The sequence below is a fragment of the Schistocerca serialis genome, chromosome 3 (assembly GCF_023864345.2).
Source record: "Schistocerca serialis cubense isolate TAMUIC-IGC-003099 chromosome 3, iqSchSeri2.2, whole genome shotgun sequence".
Lineage (NCBI taxonomy): Eukaryota > Metazoa > Arthropoda > Insecta > Orthoptera > Acrididae > Schistocerca > Schistocerca serialis.
In genome coordinates this window covers 133,503,318-133,530,508 of record NC_064640.1, presented here as the reverse complement: position 1 = coordinate 133,530,508, position 27,191 = coordinate 133,503,318, and the positions used below count along the sequence as shown (strand labels likewise).

General features: G+C 40.3%; 1 protein-coding gene across 1 annotated transcript in view; it reads right to left on the bottom strand.

Moving 5' to 3' along the window:
* The window catches only part of LOC126469833 (protein zyg-11 homolog B-like), a 222,541-nt gene that overhangs the window by 47,596 nt on the left and 147,754 nt on the right, over window positions 1–27,191 (bottom strand). The window contains exons 7-8 of the mRNA XM_050097124.1: window positions 26,009–26,149; window positions 15,496–15,672 (exon numbers count right to left, since the gene is read on the bottom strand). Coding sequence (XP_049953081.1) covers window positions 15,496–15,672; window positions 26,009–26,149 — 318 coding nt within the window. The remainder of the gene's footprint in view (window positions 1–15,495; window positions 15,673–26,008; window positions 26,150–27,191) is intronic.

Genomic DNA, 27,191 nt, shown 5'->3' with positions numbered 1-27,191 from the left:
ACAGGAGGAATGATCAATATTCGGGAATATGACAGAAATGATCATTCGAGGCAAAAACATGATACTAGAAGCAAAAGATCCTTAGTAAATATGAGCACTAAAATGCAAACCTTAAGAGCTATGAGGACTACTACATCTTAAATACTGTGAAACAAATTTATATTAGTGCAAGCTCTTTCCTTTGGGAGGAGGTAGTATGCACTAAAATAAGAAAAAAAATTGTATAGTAAACATAGGATCTAAAATGCATTCCTTAAGAGCTATAAGCACTTGTTCAGTAGAACAGTTGTATCACAGTAGCAAAGATGAATAAGTGTATATAGCTCTTAAGGGGATGCATTTTAGAGCCCATGTTTACTAGACCTTTTTGCTTTGAATGATCATCCCTTTCATATCCCTGAATACTGACCATTCCTCCTGGGACACCCTGTATGGAGAATAAGAGCGGACCTATCACACTTTCCTAGGGAACTGCTGACAATACCCTTGTCTCTAATGAACACTCACCATTGAGCACAACATTCTGGGTTCTATTACTTATGAAGCCTTCAAGTCACACACATATCTTGGAAACTGTTGTTTGGACCTTCCTTAGCAGTCTACAGTGTGGTGCCATGTCCGGAAATCTATGAATATAGCATGGTTTGCTCGATATCAAACAATAAAAAGGTAAGCTGATTTTTGCATGAGTGATACTTTCTATACCTGTGTTGGTTTGTAAATGGAAGTTTTTCTGTCTCAAGGAAATTAATTATTTTTGAACTGAGAATTTGTTAAAGAATTCTGCAGCAAATCGATATTAAGGAGAGTTTTGCAATTTTGTGTGTCCATTCTTTCAACCTTCTAATATACATGAGTTACCTGCACTTTTTTCCATTCACTTGGGACTTTGCATGACCGAGAGACTTGCGATAAATGAAAGTTAAGTAAGGGCCAATGTTGTAGAGCACTCTCTGTATAACCAAGCTGCGATTCCATCTGGACCTGGTGAATTATTTGTTTTCAAATCTTTCAGTTGTTTCTCTTTGTCAGGGATGCTTATTACTACGTGCTCCGTACGTGAGTCACTGTGATAGTAAGACAACTATATGTTTGTACAGTCCTCTTGCGTGAATGATTTCTTAAAAGCAAAATTTAAAACTTCAGCTTTCCTTTTATTGTCTTGTGCTGCCACCAGAGACTGGTCAACGAGTTACTGGATAGAAGCCTTCAACCTGCATAGCAATTTCAAATAGGACCAGAATTTTCTCAGGTTTTTTGGCAATATCTTTTGCTAAGGTATGATGGTCGTAGTTGTCATATGCTTTATGCTTCCACTTTCGCCTATCATTTGTGCATTCTTCTTTGAACTGATAGTGCAACTGTCTGTTTCCTCATCTTTCCAGAATTTTATTTCTAAATCTCAGTCGGTCTTTTCCATCATTAATCCACTTACTTGGCACAGACTTATCCAGAGTATGATTTACAACTACACTCCTGGAAATGGAAAAAAGAACACATTGACACCGGTGTGTCAGACCCACCATACTTGCTCCGGACATTGCGAGAGGGCTGTACAAGCAATGATCACACGCACGGCACAGCGGACACACCAGGAACCGCGGTGTTGGCCGTCGAATGGCGCTAGCTGCACAGCATTTGTGCACCGCCGCCGTCAGTGTCAGCCAGTTTGCCGTGGCATACGGAGCTCCATCGCAGTCTTTAACACTGGTAGCATGCCGCGACAGCGTGGACGTGAACCGTATGTGCAGTTGACGGACTTTGAGCGAGGGCGTATAGTGGGCATGCGGGAGGCCGGGTGGACGTACCGCCGAATTGCTCAACACGTGGAGCGTGAGGTCTCCACAGTACATCGATGTTGTCACCAGTGGTCGGTGGAAGGTGCACGTGCCCGTCGACCTGGGACCGGACCACAGCGACGCACGGATGCACGCCAAGACCGTAGGATCCTACGCAGTGCCGTAGGGGACCGCACCACCACTTCCCAGCAAATTAGGGACACTGTTGCTCCTGGAGTATTGGCGAGGACCATTCGCAACCGTCTCCATGAAGCTGGGCTACGGTCCCGCACACCGTTAGGCCGTCTTCCGCTCATGCCCCAACATCGTGCAGCCCGCCTCCAGTGGTGTCGCGACAGGCGTGAATGTAGGGACGAATGGAGACGTGTCGTCTTCAGCGATGAGAGTCGCTTCTGCCTTGGTGCCAATGATGGTTGTATGCGTGTTTGGCGCCGTGCAGGTGAGCGCCACAATCAGGACTGCATACGACCGAGGCACACAGGGCCAACACCCGGCATCATGGTGTGGGGAGCGATCTCCTACACTGGCCGTACACCACTGGTGATCGTCGAGGGGACACTGAATAGTGCACGGTACATCCAAACCGTCATCGAACCCATCGTTCTACCATTCCTAGACCGGCAAGGGAACTTGCTGTTCCAACAGGACAATGCACGTCCGCATGTATCCCGTGCCACCCAACGTGCTCTAGAAGGTGTAAGTCAACTACCCTGGCCAGCAAGATCTCCGGATCTGTCCCCCATTGAGCATGTTTGGGACTGGATGAAGCGTCGTCTCACGCGGTCTGCACGTCCAGCACGAACGCTGGTCCAACTGAGGCGCCAGGTGGAAATGGCATGGCAAGCCGTTCCACAGGACTACATCCAGCATCTCTACGATCGTCTCCATGGGAGACTAGCAGCCTGCATTGCTGCGAAAGGTGGATATACACTGTACTAGTGCCGACATTGTGCATGCTCTGTTGCCTGTGTCTATGTGCCTGTGGTTCTGTCAGTGTGATCATGTGATGTATCTGACCCCAGGAATGTGTCAATAAAGTTTCCCCTTCCTGGGACAATGAATTCACGGTGTTCTTATTTCAATTTCCAGGAGTGTACTTTAAATTTTGCCCAAAATTCCTCTTTGTCCATCATATCGAGGCTACATGATGTCCATTCACTGTATAACAAATAATTGGGATGCTAACAACTGTTTATCTGCTCTTTCAAGCAAAAATACTCTCCTAGCCTTCTTTGTGGATTTATGAAGTTTATTACCCATTGCTGCTATGATGACACCATGATCACTAGTCCCTGTCTCTATAACAGACCATGTAGATATGGTGAGGCCTGTTTGTAACTATAAGGTCTAAAATATTTCCAAACAGTAGCCTGAAGATGGCTGAGTTTGGCCAAAAGTTCCTTCTGCTGTTCGTGAACTGTGACCAGCCTCTCTTGCTCTGCAGTAGTTCCTGAGATTAGCCTTCATTTACAAAAAGAAAAATGCAATGGGGAAAACCAGTTAATAATACGTTTAGAATAAGAATGTTGTTACATTCCAGCATGGATTTTCCATTTTTTTGACAGTGTTAAATTTCCAAGTTTGTGAAAGCAGTTTGGTCAATATTAGAAATATGGTGCAGGAATCCCAAATATGACAAGTTTATGAACTATGTTTTTATTACTGTACATGGAAATTCAAGTCAGGTACCTCTGTGTCAAACATCCTGGCTCTAATGTATATTAACAACTTTGGCCACAATGTTATATATGAATGTGCTGAAGGAAGAGTACCACTTCCCATTCTACAGTTTCCTTGGTGTAGTCATTGTTGATGGGAGCAGCCAGGTTCACCTATGATACCCAGTGTCACTGTAGAATACTATTCCATGAATGGAGGTGGATAAACATTCTTTGTGGTAATGTTTGCCTTTACAGTGTCTGAAGTGTGCAGTCATCATTTTTGTCCAAAATGAATTAGACTTCATGAATCAAATGATTTGTTGTCAACTGAATTGCCACTGTCTTTACTGTTGAGCTCTGAAGTCAAACAATTATATATGAACATTCCATGATATAGTAAATTATGGCAACTTGTTAGGTTAAACGATGGCAAACTTGTAGCAGTGCTCCAGAATGTTTCCAACTTCTTCTCTGCTCTACATTTTCTTACTGCCACACGAATGAGATGAGATGTTTATGTCAAAATGGTATCACACTTCATTTCCACTAATTTTTATAGTAATCTTATGCCTTGTAGAGGTTGCAATTCCACAATATGAAAAATGATATTAGCAAAGGCTGACCATTTATGGACTTTCAGATTCCATATCCTGGTCCTATAACATCCTCCAACAGACTTTCATGTTGGGTTACCCACTGGCATACAATGATGCACAATGTTAAATGCTCCTCCACAATCTTATTCTTCAAGGGTTGCAACTCAGCCCACACCTGTGCTATTGCTCTTTAGTTCTAATAATTCACATGTCAAACTATGCTTGGCTGTCCTGTGTGTTTTGTACATTTACTGCAGTTAAAAAAAATCTGTATAAAGTTTGGACTCATGCAAGAAAAGCATAATAAAACACTGAAGGCCATCAAATAAAATTTTTAATACCCGGGATTTTACTGCGGGAGAGGAAATAGCTGATTAATTAAAAAACACCAATCCTACACAATTAAGAAAGCACCAACCATAACCAATTAAGTTGAATAATACAACACTTTGAGCTCATTCTTCGCTATCAGACTATGCATAACTTGGCCATTACAGGCAGGCTTTCCGTGCCTTTGATCCCTTTCTTTATCTCTCTGCTCGCCATAGGATATAAGATTCTTTTCAAATAATAAGATCATCAGATTTTGTGTTTACCGTTAATAATTATGATAACCAATGGACTGAGTGACTGCAACAATCTACAATGCCTGACAAGAAAGTGGAGCAGCCCAAAGGCATGGTCAGGCGACTATGTACCTTTTTACACGTTAACAACATCAGCCGGTAAGTAAATGATTAAGAGATGTAATTCTCTTTGAGAGATAGAACAGTCACTGGAGAGCATTAATGTTGTTCAGATGCAGTGTTGTTACCAGGCCTAATAGGATATATAAGAGAGTGACACAGCATCAGATGATGAGTGAAAGATACAGAGATGCAAAGTAATTGAGTGATACAGCATTATTAGTACCTGCCAGGGTTTGAAGGGGACTCTCATTGCTGATCTCCATTTGGCCGGCTGGTTGATTTGTGCAATATCCAGATTTGTGAAGCATTTGGATGTGACTGTGGTCTGATGTTTGGCTGCATAAGAATGTGAGAGAAGGCATACTCATCATCAAAGTCCTGGTCAACCATGTCTGACCTCCACGTGGGAGGATCGCTGTACTGTGTCCCGAGCACATTGTAACACCTTCACATCTGCACCTAGCATCTGAGAAAAAGTAATGGACTTCCTGCAATATTCTCTGTCATAGCACAACACTTGTCAGAGCCTAGCAGCAGCCAGACTAGAGAATTACCGTACCGTGTGTAGGTTGTCATTAACTTCAAAACACAAACAGCTGTTTTTAGAGTGTGCAAGCCCAGGAAGCATGAACCACTGATAAAAGGAGTCACATTGTGTTCAGTGATGAATACTAGTTCTGCAGCACTCTGGATCACCACTACTGGTGAGTATGACGGCAGCATGGGGACAGGTCCCACTCTTCTGTTGTTTTGGGGAGGCACAGTGGTGTTACTTCTGGCATAACTGTGTTGGGAGCCATCAGGTATGACATCAGTAGCAGTTGCACAAAATTAATTGAAAAAAGTCCTTTTCGACATATAAAATTACAATTATTAATTTATCACTGGCTACGGAGAATTGGGGAACCATTTCCATTCAGAACAACGTTGATAGCACGTGCATAAGTTTTCAGTATATGTTTCTTTGCTATTTTAGGTAGCATTTCCTACTGGAGTAAAAACATTAACTCTTAAGGACAATAAGCAATGGACAACTATAGGCATAAAAATTTAGAGTGAGAAAACAGATTTTTGGCAGCACTGTTGTAAAAAATATACATTTACCTAAGAATCTGCAGATTATTCTACAGCCTGCAAAAGATTCTATGGTAGAGAGGTCAGACAGGCATAATATTATGTGGAATGACAACTTGATACGAAACTCATCTAACAAAATGATATCCATGTGGAGAGCTATAAAGGAAAAAACTTGTAGCTCAGACAAGAAGAAAGAATGTATCATTAACACTAGAAGGCTCAAAAGTCACAGACCCAAAATCAGCAGTGAAAACATTCAATGAACACTTTACTTCACTAGCTGAAGATCTCACTCAAATAAACTGTAATGGACCACCCCCATGTTTCTCCAGTAAGTTGGTGATCTTGGATGCTTCTATATACGTTTACCAAACAAATCCTGATGAAAATATAAGTAAAATTAAATCATTAAGCAATAAAATGTTAAGTGATGTTCATGAAATACCTGACTTCATAACAAAACCATGTGCTCACCACATAGAAAAATTGGCGTCTTTCCAGATGTTCTGAAAATAACAAACGTTTCACTACTGCTAAAAAAGGTTCTTCTGATAAAATTTCAAATTACCCTTAAATACCTTCTCAAAACTTTTACAAAATCTTTTTTATGAGACTTATAAGTTTCATAAATAAATATTTCCTCTCACCATCCAACAACATGGCTTCACGACATTTAAAGTTTTCACAAACAGCAAAATTTGAATTCTTAGACTATACTTTAAAATCCCTCTAGCAACATAAATTAGCTGCTGGTATTTTCCTGCACCTTTCAAAGGATTTTGATGTCCTGGACCACAAAATTCTGTTCAAAAAATTAGAGAGATGAGGAATAAGAGGTGTAGCTGGCTATGTTCAGACCTAAAAAAACTGCAGGCAGAAGGCACCACTTCAGTATGACTTCAAAACTATGAACAAAACGAGAAAAACTCTTTCTTTTCCAGCTAACGACCAATAAAATATCATGTACCTTACAGCTCAATCCTAGTACCATTACTCTTCTTGATTTATGTGGATGACTTTGCTGTATATATATGAGTACCCAAAAAACTACACTATTTGCTGTTTATGCTAGCATATTCCTAACTGGATTTGGCCCAGAAACATTGTAGTCAACAACAGAAAGTTCTATGAAAAGACTTACACAGAGTGGTTAATCAAAAACACACTCATTGTAAATATTAAAATATCTGAATGTGTCACCTTTCACTTATTTCCAACATTTAACCAAATGTCTATTCAAGCAAGATTAAGAAAATGATCAACTAGGAAATGTAAGTGTGACAAAATTTTTGGACCCATGGGTTCAGAAAGACTTAAAAAAAGGACACTCATATAAGTAACTTGCTTAAAAACCTCTCATCTGTGTGCTATGGTCTAAGAGTATTTAAGTCTATGACAAGCAGTACAACAGTACTGCAGACACACTCTGCACAGATCAACTCCCTACTCTGATATGGGATCTTTTTCTGAGCACACTCAATTTATAACAAATACTTCTAGAATGAGAAAAAGGAGCTCTAAGACTAATTTGTGTCCTTAGAAAAATGGAATTCTGTAAATTCCATAATACTCTGCTTGATGTACTGAATGCACCACCCTTATTAATTTACGAGGGTTGTTCAATAAGTAATGCAACACCACATTTTTTCTAATTTTTTTTTTAAGCAGATTGGTTTTATTCAGGATTTCAATACACCATAATATTCCCGACTCTGGGCTACTAAACCCTATTTTCCAACATAATTTCTGTCCAATTTGATAGCCCTACAATACCTTACTTGGAGGGCCTGTATGCCCACACAGCACCATTCTACCGGTTGACATTGGAGCTAATGTCTTGCTGCATCAATAACCTCCTTGATCATCCCTGTGCTGCTTCCCACGGAGTGCATCCTTCACTGGGATGGAAGTCGGAAGGTGCAAGGTCCGGGCTGTAGGATGGATGATGAAGAACAGTCCAATCAAGTTCTGTGAACTCCTCTTGGGTGCGCAGACTTGTGAGGGGCCTTGCATTGTCACGGAGAAGGAGAAGCCAATTTACACTTTTGTGTTGTTGAACACACTGAAGTCGTTTCTTCAGTTTCCTGAGGGAAGCACAATACACTTCAGAGTTTATCACTGCACCATGAGGGAGGACACCAAACAGAATAACCCCTTCAGAGCCCCACAAGACCACTGTCATTACTTTACCAGCTGAAGGTGTGGTTTTGAACATTTTCTTCAGAGGAGATGCGGTGTGGTGCCACTCCACATACTGCCAGTTTGAAGTGGTGTACCAATGTTTCATTGCCTATGATGTCCGCCCCTGGTAGCTGAGTGGTCAGTGCAACGGAATGTCATACCGAATGGCCCGGGTTCATTTCCCGGCTCGGTCGGAGATTTTCTCCACTCAGGGACTGGGTGTTGTGTTGTCCTTATCATCATCATCATCTCATCCCCATCAACATGCAAGTCACCGAAGTGGCATCAACTCGAAAGACCCGCATCAGGTAAACAGTCTACTTGATGGGAGGCCCTAGCCACATGGCATTTCTATTGCCTATGATGATTTTCAACAAAAAAATTCCATGATCGGCCTTGTAACTTGCAGGTAGCTCTGTGGTCTTCTGTCAGGCGGTGAAGAACCTGGTGGGTACACACCTTCGAGTACAGAACTGGTGGATAAGAGTGTCGGAACTACTAACAGAAATGTCACTTGAGCAATGAGGTGTTCGGCTGCGATCCATCAACCACCTCAAATAAGAGAATCTGCACTTTTCAACATTGCAGGAGTCACAGCTGTGTGCGGCCAGCCTGCAAGCGGGAGGTCGAACATGTTTGCGCGACCTTGATGCTATGACGAGCAACATCTCGCCCAATGACTCACCCTGCTATTGTTCACTGCCACATCACTGTAGACATTCTACAAATGCCTATGAATATCTGGGATATTCTGGTTTTCTACCAAATGAAGTTCAATGACAGCTCTCTGCTTGGAACACATCTCTGTTAGAGATGTCATTTTGAAGGCTACATATAGCACAGCCACCAATCAGAACTTCGTGGAACTACATGGGCTGAAGCGGGAGTATTCCACATGTCCCGCAACAAATTCTACATTTTTTTAAACTCAAATTGGCCGAGAAAGAAAGTTGCATTCCTTATTCAATGACCCTCATACACAACTATCTTCTTCACTATGGATTACCTCTTGACAACATGCAAACTACTACAGAACAAAAATATGCATGATTATATACCAAAAGGAAATCAAACACACACCAAACATATTTTAGAACAACAGTCTATAGAGGGAGACAATTAACACTGGTGTCACACTACAAAATAATATACCAGAGGAAGTAAAAAATACTATGTATCAGGTATCCAATATTCAAAATGAAACTAAATTCTGTGCAAGAATTTCTAAATATGTAAAATAAATGTTACTTAGAAACTGAGTTGTATGAGGAGGTACACAATTTTAATTTGCCTACTATTTTGCTGACAATCTTAGATTATATGAATATCTACCTACTTACTTTCACTTCCTTTGGTAATACTAAAATATTAACTGTAATCTCATTTTGACCATTCCAATATGAATTGTACAATTTGTGCTGTATGATAAAACTGGACCAATAAAAAATAAATAAATCAAACAGGTCACAGTTGGTAGGGAATGAGGGAAATCTGACAGGGCACTGGTCATTACAGTTATTCCATGCCATGTGTTACCTCTCATGCGACAGGATTGTGGTACCATATTTCAACAGGACAATGGTTGTCCAAATACAGTACGCGTGTCTATGAACTGACTGCATCATATGATCTTAGGTTTTCCCAGTGCACAGAAATCTTGAAAATTTCACAGGTATTCATCCGAGTGGCAGCGTCCAACCGGCGCGACATTTTGGCAAGCCGACTTCTTGCCATCTTCAGGAGTTCCCGGAGTCTGATTGACCTCTGATGGATGTCAAATTTATATAATCTTTACCTCCCCTCCCACAACCTCCATCTTTGCACTTCCATGGAGTCCGAGGCCAGTGAAGGGGAAGCGCAGCACCGGGTGGTGGAAGTAGTGCGGCACCCTGCGGCAGGTCATGGACCGCACACATTTCACGGCCACAGCCATGTGCGAAACTCTGCCGCCATGGTAACAACATTTCTTCTTCAGGTGTTCTGACATGATTGCCATGTAGACTGTCGTCGTGTTTTAATCATACTCCAGGCTAGATCCCAGGCCTTGCTTAACTGGAAACTGCTGTCTTTATTTATTAGCTCGTCATGCAGCTGGATCTCCACTGCCTTTTTGAGGACACAGTCCCAAAAGGTGTTCGATTGCTGTAACACCTCTGTGCCATCATAGTTCATGTCATGTTCATGTGAGATGCAGTGCTCTTGGTCGGCTGTCTGTTTGGTGTTTATGTTGACTGCATCACTCCTGTACAGTCCAGATGACCTGGCCTACATACATTTTCCCGCACTGGCAAGTAATGTGGTACACTCTTGGTTTCCAGAGTCCTAAGTCATCCTTGAATGATCCTAATAATGTCTTCGTTTTGAGTAGAGGGCAAAACACACACTTGAAATTGTATTTTCGGAGTATTCTGCCGATGTGGTCCTGACGTATGATGTAATCGCCATCACAGCCAGTTTGTCTTCTACCTTGGAAGGCTGTGGTCTCAGCTTTTTCAGTCATAAGGTGTGTTTTATCTGGCTGTTGTTGTAACTGTTCGTGCAGAACATAGTGAGTAGGTGCTGCAATTCAGCTGTTAGGCTGTCATGGTCCAAGATTTCGCGTGCTCTGTGCACCAGTGTGCTCACGACACACTCTTGCTGTGAAGGAGCATGACACCTGGAGGTACGCAGATACAAATACGTATGTGTTGGCTTATTTCATCAAAATATACAAGGTACTAGAGATAAAGTTAGTGAATTGCTTATAGATGTTGACTCTGAAATTATTGGTGTATCTGAACACTTCTTAAATAAGGAGATAATTCAGAGGCTTCCTTTACCAGGATACAGGTTGGCTGGCAGCTTTTTGAGGAGCTCTTTGCAGTGTGGGGGAGTAGCCATGTATGTGAAAAATGGCATCCCATTTGAGTCAATTGATGTTTCAAAGTACTGCACTGAAAAGGTGTTTGAATGTTGTGCAGGTGTGGTTAAATTTAACGGAGCTAAACTTCTGTTGTTATTTATAGATCCCCAGACTCCGATTTCACAACATTTTTGCTAAAGCTAGAGGAGGTTCTTGGTTCACTTTATAGGAAATACAAAAAGTTAGTTATATGTGGTGACTTCAACATTAATTGTGTAAGTGATTGTGCAAGGAAAAGGATGCTGGTAGACCTCCATAAGTCATATAATCTTATGCAAACCGTATTCTTTCCAACGAGAGTGCAAGGGAACAGTAGAACAACCATAGACAACATTTTTGTTCATTCCTCATTACTAGAAGGGCATTCTGTTAGCAAAAAGGTGAATGACCTTTCAGATCATGATCCACAAATTTTAACTTTAAAAGATTTTTGTGCTGCAACACGTGTTAAATATAGTCATCAGCTGTTCAGGAAAGCTGATCCAGTTGCTGTAGAGACCTTTGTAAACCTTATAAAGGAACAAGAGTGGCAAGATTTTTATAGCACTGATACAGTAGACGATAAATATAATGCTTTTCTCAAGACTTTTCTCATGATCTTTGAAAGTTGCTTTCCGTTAGAACATTTAAAACAGGGTTCTTGCACAAACAGGCAGCCTGGGTGGCTGACTAGAGGGATAAGAATATCTTGTAGAACAACGTGGCAATTATATCAAAACGTTAGAAACAGTCAAAATCTAAATGCAGCAGCCCATTACAAACAGTATTGTAAGGTGCTTAAAAATGTTATTAGGAAGGCAAAAAGTATGTGGTATGCAGATAGAATAGCTAAGTCTCAGGATAAAATTAAAACCATATGGTCGGTCGTAAAAGAAGTTGCTGGTCTGCAGAGACAGATCGAGGATATAGAATCAGTGCATAGTGGGAATGTCCGTGTTAGTGATAAGTCGCATATATGTACAGTATTTAATAATCACTTTCTGAACATAGCAGGTGAACTAAATAGAAACCTAGTCCCAACAGGGAATCATATAGCGCTCTTAGAAAAAAGTGTTCTGAGACTGTTACCTGAAATGCTCCTCCATGATACTGACAAGAGGGAGGTTGAGTTAATAATTAAATCACTAAAGACCAAGAACTCTCATAGATATGATGGGGTATCTAGCAGAATATTGAAGTATTGTTCTATGTATGTTAGCCCAGATCTCAGCCATATCTGTAACTTTTCCTTTAGGAGTGGTCGGTTTCCTGACTGATTAAAGTACTCTGTAGTGAAGCCACTTTATAAAAAGGGAGACATTGATAATGTTGACAATTTTACACCCATTTCTATGCCATTGGTGTTTGCTAAAGTTATCGAGAAGGTTGTATATACAAGGTTACGGGAGCATTTAAATTCACATAATTTGCTGTCAAATGTTCAGTTTGGTTTTAGAAATGGTTTAACAACTGAAAATGCTATATTCTCTTTTCTCTGTGAGGTTTTGGACGGATTAAATAAAAGGTTGCGAACGCTAAGTGTTTTCTTTGATTTAACGAAGGCTTTTGACTGTGTTGACCACAAAATATTACTGCAGAAGTTGGACCATTATGGAGTAAGGGGAGTAGCTTACAATTGGTTCGGCTCTTACTTTAAGAACAGAAAGCAGAGAGTAATTCTCCGCAATATTGAAGTGGTAGTGATGTTCAGTCCCAATGGCGCACTGTTAAGTGGGGCGTTCCCCAAGGGTCGTGGGGCCACTGCTGTTTCTTATTTATATAAATGATATGCCTTCTAGTATTACAGGTGATTCAAAAATATTTCTGTTTGCTGATGACACCAGCTTGATAGTGAAGGATCTTGTGTGTAATATTGAAACAGTAACAAATAATGTAGTTCATGAAATAAGTTCGTGGCTTGTGGAAAATAATTTGATGCTACATCACAGTAAGACTCAGTTTTTACAGTTTCTAACACACAATTCAACAAGAACTGATATTTTGATCAGACAGAATGGGCATATTATAAGTGAGATGGAACAGTTCAAGTTCCTAGGCGTTCGGATAGATAGTAATCTGTTGTGGAAAGCCCATGTCCAGGATCTTGTTCAGAAGCTAAATGCTGCTTTATTTACCATTAGAACAGTATCTGAAATAAGTGACACTTCAACACGAAAAGTAGTCTACTTCGCATATTTTCATACGCTTATGTCGTATGGTATTATTTTTTGGGGTAATTCTTCTGATTCAAAAAGGGTATTTTTGGCTCAAAAACGGGCTGTTCGAGCTATGTGTGGTGTAAGTTCGAGAACCTCTCGTCGACCCCAATTCAAAAATCTGGGAATTCTGACATTGCCCTCACAGCATATATTTTCTTTAATGTCGTTTGTTGTTAGCAATATTAGCCTATTCCCAAGAGTTAGCAGCTTTCACTCAGTTAATACTAGGCTTCAATAAGCTACCACAAGAACTCAAAAATCTTAGCAGTAGCCCAAACTCTTTTAAGTCTAAACTGAAGAGTTTCCTCATGGCTCACTCCTTCTATTCTGACGAGGAGCTCCTGGAAGAGCTAAAAAATTAAGCAAATTCCAGTGTTACATTGTTGATTTTCTTCATTTAAACTTACGACTTGTCACCTGAATATGTTTTTTTTTTATATTTCATTTTATCTGTTTCTAATATCGTGTTATAATTTCATGTATTGACTTGTTCCATGACCATGGAGACTTCTCCTTAATTTGGTCCCACGGAACAATAAATAAATAAATAAATAGTAGACACTGTGTCCTAGCGTGCCATCTGGTCTTCGCTTGTCAGGTATATCTAGAAATGGCAGCTGGTAGTTTTCTTCTACCTCCATTGTGAACTTGATATTCTGGTGCAGTGAGCTCATATGCTGTAGAAAGTCTTGCAGACGATGTCGTCCGTGCAGCCAGATTACAAATGTATTGTCTACATATCGAAAAAAGTAAGAGGGCTTGTAGACTGCCAACTCGAGAACTACTCCTTCAGAAGCCTCCATAAACATATTGACCACTACTGGTGATAGTGGACAGTCCATCACTACTCCATCTGTTTGTTCATAGTAGTTCCTGTCAAACAGAAAGTATGTTGACATACACAAGAATTCAAAAACTTTTGTTACTCCTGGTCTGATTTTTTTCTCCTATGAGTCTTACGGAGTCTCTTGCAGATACCCTAGTAAAGAGGAATACCACATCAAAACTCACCATGAAGTCTTCTTGGTCCAGTCGGAAGTTCTGGAGCTGCCGGACAAAGTGCGCTGCGTTTCTAATGTGGTGTTGGCATTTGTCCAGAAAGGGACTGAGCTTTGACATCAGGTGTTTTGTTAATTCATATGTCGGTGCTCCAATGTTGTTTACAATCAGGCAGAGAGGCATTCCTTCCTTATGAATTTTACGCAGTCTGTAAAGTCTAGGAGGTGCAGCTGTTCATGGACGAAGTTTCTTCACTGTCTTATTATCTGCAAAGGTGTGCTCGAGAAGAGAAATGGTCTTCCTTTTCACCCTGTTGGTAGGATCGTCTCCAATTCTCCTGTAGGTCATACAGCTTTTGCTTGTATACATTTCGTGGCAGCAGGACTGTGCAATTCCTTTTATCTGCTGCAAGGACAACAGTCTCTGCATTTTCTCAGAGCCGTTTCAGTGCTTTCCCCTCTAACAAATAAAGACAGCAGTTTCCAGTTAAGCAAGGCCTGGGATCCAGCCTTGAGTATGGTTAAAACACTACGACAGTCTAGACGGCAATCCACCTCTGTCAGGACACCTGAAGAAGAAGATGCACTGTCACCACGGCGGCAGAGTTCTGCACACGGACATGGCCACGGAAGGTCTGCGGTCCATGATCTGCTGCGAGGTGCCAAGACAGAAGCTGCATGAGGGGGTAATGATTATATAAAGTCAGCATCCATCAGAGGTCAATCAGACTCCTGGAACTCCTGAAGATGGCAAGAAGTCGGCTTGCCGAAATATCACGCCTGTTGGACGACGCCACCCGGCTGAGTATTTGAGACACTTTCATGAGTGCATGATGTTGAGATACTCCCCTTGCCAGCAAGATCCCCAGATCTGACCCCCACAGAACACATGTAAGACCAACTCGGCCCATTATTTCTGTACCACTGTCAGTATCCAGGATCAATTACAACAGTTGTATGCCAGCTTGCTTCACGAGAGGATACAATGGCTTTATGACACCTCTCCCAATCACATCAGTGCATGCACCCATGACAGAGTGGATGCCAACATCACAAAGATAAGTGGGCTCATACTGCTAAGGCCTTTGTAAATTTGACTGGATTTTGTAATCACTGAAATAACATCACATATACCACCTCAACTGATGGAGTTTCATTATGTTTCCTCCTCCCCTTCTTCACTTTTTTGTTAGGCAGTGTATTTCTAGTTTCCAATTCCTTAGTTGGAACCTTAATGCACAATTAGAGAAAAAAAATCAATACTGATAATTTTAAAGTAATACTGTGTATTATAAACTTATTTTTTAACTAAAACTTCGATTTAGATACTAATATTTCATGGTATAAACCGAAAAAATGTCATCTGAGAATCACACAGAAAGCATTTATAGTACCTGATAATGGCTTGGAAAAGTTTCCATAGCCTGCAGTGTAAGTTCAACAACTTGTTTCAATACTGTTGGGTGAATTTTTAGTGCGAAGTCACCTTTTGTCAAATTGTACAGACATGCTGTTGCAGCCATTTGTACTCCAAACTGGTCAGCATGCACTATCATCCCTGGAAGCACCAGCTGAAAATTTTAAAGATCAATTCAGAATTGAGTATTAAATTTCTTATTTACCTTATTTTCCACTTCACGTGACCACTATAGGACATGTCACCAAATTAGATGAAAAGCAATTGAATAAAATAACAATTATAACATGGTTGTAAAAGATATCATTGAAATTATTCATAAATGACACTGGATGGGCAAACTGCACTATTGTCAAAAACAATCTTGGAATGACTTTGGAGTTGTGTAGTGCATTTAGTGACTTGGAAAACAAATTGTCCAGAAACAGACCCTGAGAAATATTTCAAATGAAAGGGCCCTAGTCAAATGCAAATTCACTTACTGTTATGCATTATGCATATGCATTTATGCATTTTCTGCCCCTGTGCCCATTTTACACATATGAAAATATGAAAAAAAGACCTAGTGCTAGCATTTACATATTTAGAGATAGCTTTTTACAATGTAAACACGACTACACTCTTTGAAATTGTAAAGTGAACAAGGGTAGAATACCATTAACAAAAGGTTATCTATAACTTGTACAAAAACCAGACTGCATGCTGAGTCGATGGATGCAAGAGGGAAGTAGTAGTTAAGAAGGGAGTGAGACATGGTTGTAACCTATCACCAATGTTATTCACTCCATACATAGAGAAAGATGTGAAGAAAGGCAAGGAGAAATTTGGAAAGGGAATTAAAGTTCAGCGAGAAAAAAATAAAAGCTTTGAGGTTTGCTGGTGACACTGTATTTCTGTCAGAGACAGCAGTGGACTTGCGAGGGCAGTTGAACTGATGGATAATGTCTGTAAAAGAGGAATATCAGCAAAAGTAAAACAAGGATAATGGGATTTAATGCAATTAAATCAGGCATTGCTGGAGAAATTATCTTAAGAAATAAAATACTAAAAGTAGTTAATGAGTTTTGCTATTTAGGCAGCAAAATAACTGACGGTGGCTGAAGCAGAGATGATGTAATACACACACTACGAATAACAAAAAAAGTATTTTTGAAAAGCAGAAATTTGTTAATATTAAATGTAAATCTAGGTGTTAGGAAGTTTTTTGAAGGAGTTTGTATGGAATGCAGTCTTGTATGGAAGTGAAACGTGGATGATACACAGTTGAAACAAGGAGAGAATAGAAGCTCTTGAAATGTAGTGCTTCACGAAAATATTGAAAATTAGGTGGGTACATACAACTAAGGAAGAGGTACTGAATCTAATTGGGGGAAAATAAATTTTTGACACAACTTGGCTAAAAGAAAGGATCAGTTTGATAGGACAAATACTGCAGCTTAAATGAATTGTAAGTTTGGTAATGGAAGGAAGTGTGGGGGGTAAAAATTATAGAGAGAGAACAAGGCTTCAATACAGTCAGCAGGTTCAAAAGGAATGCAGGTTGCAGTAATTACACAGAGATGAAGCACACGATAGACCAGTGTGGAGAGCTGCATCAAACTAATCTTCAGAATGAAGGCTACAACAACATTTCTCATACTGAAAGAGCTATCAATAAAATATTTGAACTCAACAGACGGTTCACAAAATATATAACTATAATTAGGAATGAACACAACAATCTCATTGTTATTTACATTCTACCACAATTTTTCATTACCAAATACACCACCAAGAGTTTCTCTTAGAATACCAGAAACTGCAGCTGTAGATAAGGTAACCATTTAGAGTAGAGTTGAAGCACTGAACGGTCACCAGGCACACAACAGCACTCACAGTGTTATTCAGCTTTTGGACAATATCTGTCTTTAGAACTTTTTGAAAACAGAAAAAGAAAAAAAAATTAAAAAAGATATGCTGGCATTGCAGCTTGACTGGGGTGAGGTGTTGTGCTGGGTTGAGTGGTGAGAGGGCCGAGGAGATGCATAAGGGAAGGGAAACTGATAGCTGTGAGGGAGAGGCACCAAGGGATCAAGACAGGGATGTGGCAATGACAAGCCTGCTCTGGCACAAGAAGGGGGATATTGCATTTGGCACACAATAAAGTGGAGTGGTATGGGAGGTGGAGAGTGGAACATAGAAGACGAGGTCAACTACACAGAGAAAAGTGTGAGTGGGAGGCATAGTGGCAGGGGCAGGGTGTGGAGGTACGTGTGGGACAGGAGCTAGCCGAGATTGAGGCCAAGATGATATCAAGATTGCAGGCTGTGTTCTAAGGACAGTTGCCATCTATATAATTCAAAAAAGCTGATTATTAGAGGAGGGGAGACTTAACTGCACAGACGTGAAGCAATGGCTAAGGTTGAGCATGTTGTGCTCAGCAGCATATTCTGCCCGAGTGACCTCCTTAGCTCTTGGCTACAGTCTGATGGTCGTCTTTCATTCTAGCTCCATAACGGATTAAGGAACACCATGACTGTGATGAATGTAGCTATGAAAGAATTTTTAATGGCCAGTCACTATTTAGGATATCAAATACATTTTTTTATACTTTCAGACATTTTCACACTCGTGAGGTTGTATCCTCATACCTCACTGTGCACATTCCTCAAATTGTTTAAATAAAAGTTTGAATATCTTCCTCACTAGGTGAAAGAGAAACGTGTGCCCTGGTGTACAGTTCACACTTTGCATTTCAGTGGCAGTTTGTGTCACACATTTACATAGATAGAAAAAAAAACTTTAAACACTGAAGAAGGCACTGCTTTTCAAGACCCTTTGAAAATGTATGCATACACAACAGCACTAGTTTTCACAGATTTTAGTCTTTTCGCCACCAGTTAGTTCATGAAAGGGTGTTATCAGGATAAGCTGATACCAAATATATAGAATATAATTTTTCTCACAAGACTAAGCAATTAAAGTACTGATAGCAAGCTAGTTCTCCAACCAGATATTTTAGATGTTAAGTATGTGTTAAGATTTGCTGTAGGCAAAAGCAAGGGCATAACCAGCAAGTGGCAGGCAGTGCTGTTCAAATACAGCATTAGTATTGTGGTGCTTGACATAGCCACATCGATTAAACATCTAGGCGTAATGTTGGAAAGTCATATGAAATGGAATGCGCGTGTCAGGTTGGTAGTAGGGAAGGTGAATGCTCGAATCCATTTTACTGGGGGGAATTTTGGGAAAGTGTAGCTAATCTATAAAAGAGACAGTGTATAAAATGCTAGTGTGACCCAGTCTTGAATACTGCTCAAGTGTTTGGGATTCCCACCACATTGGATTGAAGGAAGACATCATACCAAATCAGAGTCATGCTGCTAGTTTTGTTACTGGTAGGTTTCATTTGCATGCAAGTATTATGGAGATACTTTGTAAACTCAAGTGCGCTTATGGACACTTGTTTTTCCCTTTATCTATCTGCAAATAGAATAGGAGAGGAATTGATAAGCATCGGTGTGTGGTAGCTTCTGTCATGCACTGTACGATAGCTTGAGGAATATGTACACAGATATAGATTTAGAAACAGGTAAACATATTAACTCAGTATCCATTTGAAATAAACCAGAACATGTCATGAATACTGCTCAGCAGCAAGTGTCCCCAGAGCCATCTGTTATTAAATTCCAAAACTATTTTGTTTTTTGCTGTGAAATTAATACAAGTCCAACCTTCTCCCCCCTAGTACAGAACCTACATACACTCATGGGCAAAGATATCAAAGGCACAGAAATGCGTCAGATGGAATGTTAATTACAGTGAATGCTATCTTCCAGGATGAATTAATCACAAGAATGTGTCACGTTGCCAGTCATCTAAAAAAGTGTTACAGGATGCCATCTTTCAAGAAGTTTCTTACTCTCTTCTCTTCTGCCAAAAAGTGACTCGTAAGTTTCAGCAGCATCAATCCTGTAACAGCTGCATGGAGACACACAAGTCATCAGCTAGGGAAAGTTATCTCAGTGCGAATGAATGGAGGAAATACTCTACCATGGCCATATTGAACAAACCATCGCAGTATTGCTCCCTGATTTGAGAACAGAAATGTGAAACAGTTTCTGAATTGACTATATCATTCCTTTGTTTGTCCCGTGCTGCAGGCATCTATATATTTAGAAAACATAATATGCATGCTCTACCTAATTTCCATAAAGTTGAAGGAGATGGCTGAGTGGTCATAGACTGGCATGGCTCGAATTCCTCTTGGTGGTACATTCAGTTCTTGCCATGATGTGTCGTCATGGTAATAAGGGCTAAGAGGGTGCTGCACACCCCAATGAGCACCTAATCCAGTTGCTCATGAGTGTAAGAGCTGTAACTATTTATGGAGCATAACAACTTTTTTGTTAAAAGGTATGAGTGAGTGTGTGCACATGCACACTCACATGCGCGTGCACGCACCAACTCCTCCACCCCCCCCCCCACCCCACCCCCACACTACTAGATTTCTAATTCGCCATGGTAATTGGAATTAAGGCTAACAATTTTTGTTTGGAGAAATTGAAAACACTCCATTTAGGAAAACATACTTTGCCTGAGTGTTTTGTGGTTAGTTATTCAACCACAATCTCTAGACTTGTGTATATCAAAATTGTGATCTGTTGAGGAAAGAGTAACAATTTTATGATTACAAATAACAACAAAAGAGATATTTAGAACAAAATGGTTTCAACATTTGGTTCATATGATTTACTGAAAGTACAGTACAATGAATTGTTTTATTCCTCTTCTACATTTAATGAAATGATACTGCCCATTTATTGCTGCTGTGCTCTCAAATTGTGAGTCACGAAAAATAAGCAGAATATTACGCAGAATCTGCAGTCTAATTATCAACCGCAGAATTTCATGTTACAATCAGAAATTCATTGGATTCGAATGATTGATTGTAACTACCACCCTGCATACACTGAGGTGACAAGTCATGGAATACTGATATGCTCATATACAGATGGCGGTAGAATTGCATACATAAGGTATAAAAAGGACGGGCTATTTGTGGAGCTGTCACTGCATTCCAAGCTGAGATGCCAAGCAAAAAGGAGCATGCTTCTGCTGCTGCTGCTGCTGCGAAGGGTGCGGTGGATAGCTGTGCGGCAAAACAGGCTCAGGCGACTGCGCACGCCCCATTGATGCCACATCCAGCCCCCCATTTACGACAACCGAGCACAGAAGCACGGATGACACTCTGGTTCAGTATTCAGATTTTCGTGTGCTCTCGGTGCCAGAGCTATATGCTATCATGCAACACCCAGCCAGAGGTGGCGCCTACCCTGCACGAGAGACAGACAAAAAAGCATTATGTGGCTTTCAATGATACCAGGTGGCCATTGCACTGTGAGGCGCAGCCAGTAAAGAGGCCAGTGTACTGCTGGGAGCCCCAACAGGCCTGTTGAAGCAAGAGAATGCCGTCCTGCCGCAGGTGGCCCCAAAGGGTGAATGCGCGACCACGCTCGGCTTTTCGAGCAGCCAATGTCCTGTTGGTTGCTCCAGCAGTCATGGACAGTCGAGAGACTATGGCCCTGCTAGTATATGTCCCACCAGGCTTGACAAATCAACCCATCAATGCCATGCTGTGAGCACCCAATGAACAAGGAGTTCAAGAGGCCACTGAAATTGTGGAGTCAAGCCCCGGCGACGTCATACACGATGAAGACGAAATGGAAATTTCACTGCCATTACAAAAGCAGCCTTGGAAGATAATGAGTCCACCACATTCTGCAATTCTGCTGACAGGTGACAGCAGAAGAAGGACCCACCCATGCCTGAGGGTGCAACCACTGCCACCACGGCTCATCAAAGTGAAGAAGACAGGTTTGTTGTTTTGAAATGGAGGCACACGGCTCAAGCAAAGAAGCTAGAACCAGTGCAGCTGCTGCAGACAAATACTACTTTTTCAGGTATTCCAGCAGAGCAAGGCACCATGGATGGGGCACAACCACAGGCTAGGAGGTCACCCACCCCTCCATCAGTCACAGTACTCTGGGTAGTCATTTACAAGTCCTTCCTTGAGAAGTTCAACTTATTTTTTCTCTCAGAACAATTGTTGTAATTCATCATGTACTTCATTATTTAATGTGTCACATATTGTATCAAACCCAAATTGTTTTACATTACAGTTTTACTGAACTAATACCTTTCATTTTAGTCCTAAATCAAATATTAACAACTGTCATATTTGAAAATTGAAATACGCTGTAGTTGCACAATTTTTAAATTTTTGGTCCCACAAAAATTTCACAGCCACACATATTTATCTTTGTACCTGACAATGGCATAAGCCAAATATCAGTTTGTAAAATAATAAATATTGTAGAATATTACTCCAATGTCAAGTGGATTTACATTCCTGAGGTATCATTTGGTAAAACACTAAACATCTGCTTGAAATACTGTGGGGGGGGGGGGATTTTTTTTTGAACAGCTCATGACAAAGAGCCCGATAATGTGATCACTTTGGGTCTTCATACTAAACTACTCCAGTGTGGATACACCAAAACTGAAGTATCATGTCAACATGCTGCCTTTGTCAAGTGTGCATATTGTTCCATTCAGCTAACTTTTAATCACTTCATTATTTAATGACTTCAATTATGGATAGGGAAGAATGTAAGGCAACACAGTGGCTACAACACATATCAGACACATTAATGTGACACTGCCTATGTTAAATGTCAACATACAATAACCACTCATAAGTGGCAGTTGGAAGCACTAACAGTGGAGGTATACAAAACATGTCAGGTGGGTGCAAAAAACAGTGCAGTCATTGCCTTAGTGCAGAAATTGATCAATTTATCAATTTATCTGATATCCAACAGCATGATCGTTGGCTCTCGGGCCAGGTATGGAAGAGTTTCCAAAATGGTTAATTCTGTAAACTGTTTGCATGCTGCCGTGATTAAAGTATACCACGCATCACAAAATGACGTTATCCAAAACATGTGCCATGCAAATGTGCCACCCATGGACCAACTGTGATGCCTATGGACCATAGAGGGCAGGGTTGAACATCTGTGGAGATATGCAAGGGCAAATAAATGTGCAAATGTTATGCAACTGACCACCCAGATGAACCGAGGGGCTACCAGGCTACCAACTGTCTCCCCTCAATGACTGTTCCGTGAACATTGTTGCATATGGGCTTCTGCAGAAGGCACCTGGTTCATGTATCCATGCTAAGTGCTGTTCACTGGCAATGAAGGCTGGAAGTTGTGTGTCAGTACAGCACCTGGATACCCACAGAGTGACAAGAAATGACCTTTGCAGATGAATCACATTTTATTCTCCATCAGTAAAATGACCACCAGAAAGTAAACACCCTGCAACAATCATTGGAAGAGTACAGGCCACAGGAGGGAATGTTTTTATGACATCCTCTGGGTGACCTCATCATTCTGAGAGGCACAATGGATGAACACAAGTATGCATCTATCCTTGGGGACCATGTCCACCCCTACACACAGTTCGTTTTCCTCAGCATGATGGCATCTACCAGCAGGGCAATGCACAGTGTCGCACAGTTCACAATTTATGTGCATGGTTCGAAGAGCACCAGGATGATTTTACTGTATTCCCCTGGCCACCAAACTCCCTGGATTTAAACCCAATTGAGAATCTGTGGGATCACCTGGATTGGACTCTTTGTGCCACAGATTCTCAACCAAAAAAGCCTAGTGCAGGTGGACATGGCACTGGATTTGGCATGGTTCCACATCCCTGTCAATGCTTTCCAGAAATTCATGGACTCTCTTCCTGCATGTCTGAGAGGAGGTGACATAAATGTGACTGGACAGTGTATTATGGGGAATATGACTCTGTAACTACTGAATGTCTTGTTTCAAGAAAATGTTTAGCTTTTAGTTTTTTCCCACTTAACACTCTTGTTAACCTGCTTGTCTCAGTTGTCTGTTAAACAGTATTGTTTCATCAGTGACTTGTGTGTCTATAGTCTTTACATAGAACTACGAACATTGGTTATATACAAATGCAGGTTTACATACAACTGATGTTCATGGATGGTCAAACAGACATATTTCTACATTTTAAAATCATTTTATTTAGTTTTAGCTGCAACCTTTGGTCGTTCCCTGGTACGAATCCTTCATTCATGCTCATTATCCTCTATTATTCCTTATGTATTGCTCCTGCCCCTACCCAACTACTGCCTTCCTACATGCAATCTGCAACTACTTATTCCATTTTTGTAGCCCTTCCTCAACCCTTGTGTTTTCTTTTGCATGTACATTGGAATCTCTCTCTCTCTCTCTCTACGTGTGCGCGCGCCCCTGTGTGTGTGTGTGTGGGGGGGGGGGGGGGGAGGCACACACGCATTTGCGTATGTGCTCACTCTGCAACCCCTCCTCAACATTACTCCTATTAAGGAAGAAGCTTGTAAGCTTATTAATAATTTGGCACACAAGATTGTTTCCCAGTCTTTGTAATAAATGGGGGCTTTTTGTCTTCCACAAAGTTAGCTCTCATTTTAACATTTCCTATCTTCATTGACATGTTATTACAAGTGAAATGCAGGACAGTTGCTGCTTCCACAATTTAGAAGTAGTAGTCCTTATGTTGGCAAAATGTTTACTTCGAAGACTCTTAGCCAATCTCCTGTGATCTTTCAACACACACAAAATTTACTGTTCAGCATCAATTTCTATGTGATGTCGCAGATCTCTTAACCACCCAGTTTTCAAGAGCTTTATTAATTTCTAAGTTTGCCTTCTGAAACAGCAGAAACAAAACAGCACATCTGGTAAACCTCACAAACAGTATAATGTGAACAAAGGCTATGTAAGATATAGACATAATTCAGTACACCTGATAATTAAAATTGCTATAATTCTTTACTGTACAGTCACAGTATATTATTGTCCTGTAATTCTGAATGCACTAATACTTCCTTGGAGGCACTGCTCTTATTTTCACAACAGTCAATGTATTATTTCCTTTCTTTTTTCCTTATTGGCAATGATATTTAAAAATTATTTTGTTTCTGATCTTATCCTAATCAACTGCACTGTGTTTCCTCACTATGTATGAAAGCACTGTAGTCATGTAATGGACATATTCAACTGTAACATAAACTTGGCCAGTATGGGGATATGATACAAAATTCTGGCTCAGAACAAGATGGCATTGACAGATAGCTTTTATTTTTCTGATGTTGATACACATTGCACAATAATGTACATCAAGTGGTACCTATCTCTTTTTTTAAAGGTTTTTATACCTTCTCAACAGTTAAGATATGCGCAGCTCAATGCATATTGCCCGGACTTATATATATATAAGGAGCACTGAAATACTGCAGTCACATATGAAACCATCAAGGAAACATTCAGTATGGTAATGAACAATCAGCAGTTAGAGGTGTATAAAATTCCTGATGTCATAGGCATATTAAAAGAAATAGTATGTTACATTTTTCATGATGGGTCCAACACTTCATGCCACAAACAAAACAACAATCAAAGCTATGAGTGGAAGCTAGTAGCCCTCAATGAAAAAATGCAACATCAATTTTATAAAAGGTTTGCTAGGTTTGCCAGTGTTTTCTGGAATATAAAAGGGATTTTTCTTACTGATTATTTTGCAAGTCTTCTGTAACAACTAGATGAACTATATGAGAAGATGCTTGAGTGAGAAAAAAAAAGGTCTTTCATCAGCACAATATACCACACTAGGTGCTTTGGCAATGAGAATACTGAAGAGTCTGAAATATGAAATTTTGGAACATTCACAGTTTTCGCCAAATTTGGCATCTAATGACTTCCACCTAATCCCACATCTAAAGAAATTGTTGACTGATAAATGTTTTGGTTGCAATGAAGGGGTTAATGGTCACTGGAGACAGAACTTCCAGAATCACGCCTCAGGCATGGAATCTGCTAACAGAGTACACTGACCTAAAATACTACTACAGTAAGAAGTATATTTCTTATGAAAGAAATATTCTTTCCCTTGCAAGCTAAGAACTTGTCATTTTATCCTCACAAAACACTTATCTGCATTTACCATGCTAGTCTGATAGATTAACATCTAACCAATCACTTTACGTAAGACAAACTCAACAAAGCTCATAGTCACTGAAATATGATAAATCTGCTTGATTTTGCTACTATAAATAGGAACTGTGGAAAAATGGACATGTAAAAAAGCCATCTGCTGCCCTTCATAAAAATAGATACAGATGCACCACGAAATTAAACTTTTACAACTCAGTGAATCTTTAATGGATGTGGTAACTATGTTAATGATATGAAGGGGATGTGTATCTCAAAAAATGTAGGAACTATAGCACGTCACAAGTATGAACTGGATATCAGAAAGTGGAAGTAAATGCAAGAATGACATTACACCAATCTGCAAATTAAAATAAAAGCAAACTTATTTCACTTGAACAGTTTTCACATAATCTCTTCTACACAGTAAGGATAATGTACCTTTATAATATCAACACGAGCATCAGTGAAGCTTGGTGTTAATCTAAACAAGTGGTATAAACATTTCTGCACATAGAAAGGCCTTGCTGTGTATCGTTTGAGGCCCTCCATTATCTGAGCTTCCGTACCAGTTCCAGCCACCTGAAAACAAGTTACAAAATTCACAGCAGCTGAGAAGCACGATTACAGTAGGAAAATACTAGTTGCAAAAACTTGATAGGAGCAAATTTGATTAAGAAATAAATTGTGAGAAACTGAATTAATACTTGTAGATTTTAAAATTTCTAACATTCAACCAGGTACACCCAATGGACAGTACATAACAGCAAGAGTCCTGTAACACGTGGGTTTTATGATGTGACTGTGAGTGGAAAGCAGTTGAGCGGCAGTTAGTTTTAAGGTGCATGGGGTAATAGCTTTCTTGTGTCACGGTAAGCTGCCTATGTTAGTTGCAGAGAGAAATGCAGTGCATAAACAATTATTGATTTAAAATTAAAGTCGTGTTTCCAGCAAACTGTGACTGACCTGATAAACCTACCTGCCTGCCTGGATGTGTTTTTTCATGCCCTCTTAAGCAAATGGCATGCTAGATTCCATTTCTGTCACACATACACACAACTAAGAGATGGAACCATGCAGAACAGGTCTATGAGGCTCCCACATTTAATGTGGTTACAGGAAAAGCATACGACTGTAAAAAGATTTCAAATCTGGGAAGTATGTGAGGTCAGTGCATGAGGATTACACAATAAGATAGTGCTAGAGGAGCAAGTGATACATGTGCAAATCAAGACACAAAGTGGTAGTCACAGGGGTGCACAAGGGAAGCTTCAATTTAAGTCATGGTAATTGTATAACAAATTTGAAAGAGTGCACAGAAATTTTCAGCTTGGATGGAGTTCTGAATAGTACTTTAGATGCAAACATATTTCTAATGTATGGGTAGGATCTAAGGAAATTGTAATACTTATGTAGAAATGACTAGGCTCTTCGAGGTTGGGGAATTAAAAAGTCTATCATTGGTGATAGTGGAGGCAGTACTGAAAAGTAAACAAAGGGAGGAATGTTAACTGCTCAAACAGGGAAGGCATGATATGTCATCCTGAGGTCAGTGTCAATGATGTAACAGTTCCACTGTCTACTAATGAAGTTTAAGCATATAAAATTAAGGTAAAGATTTGTT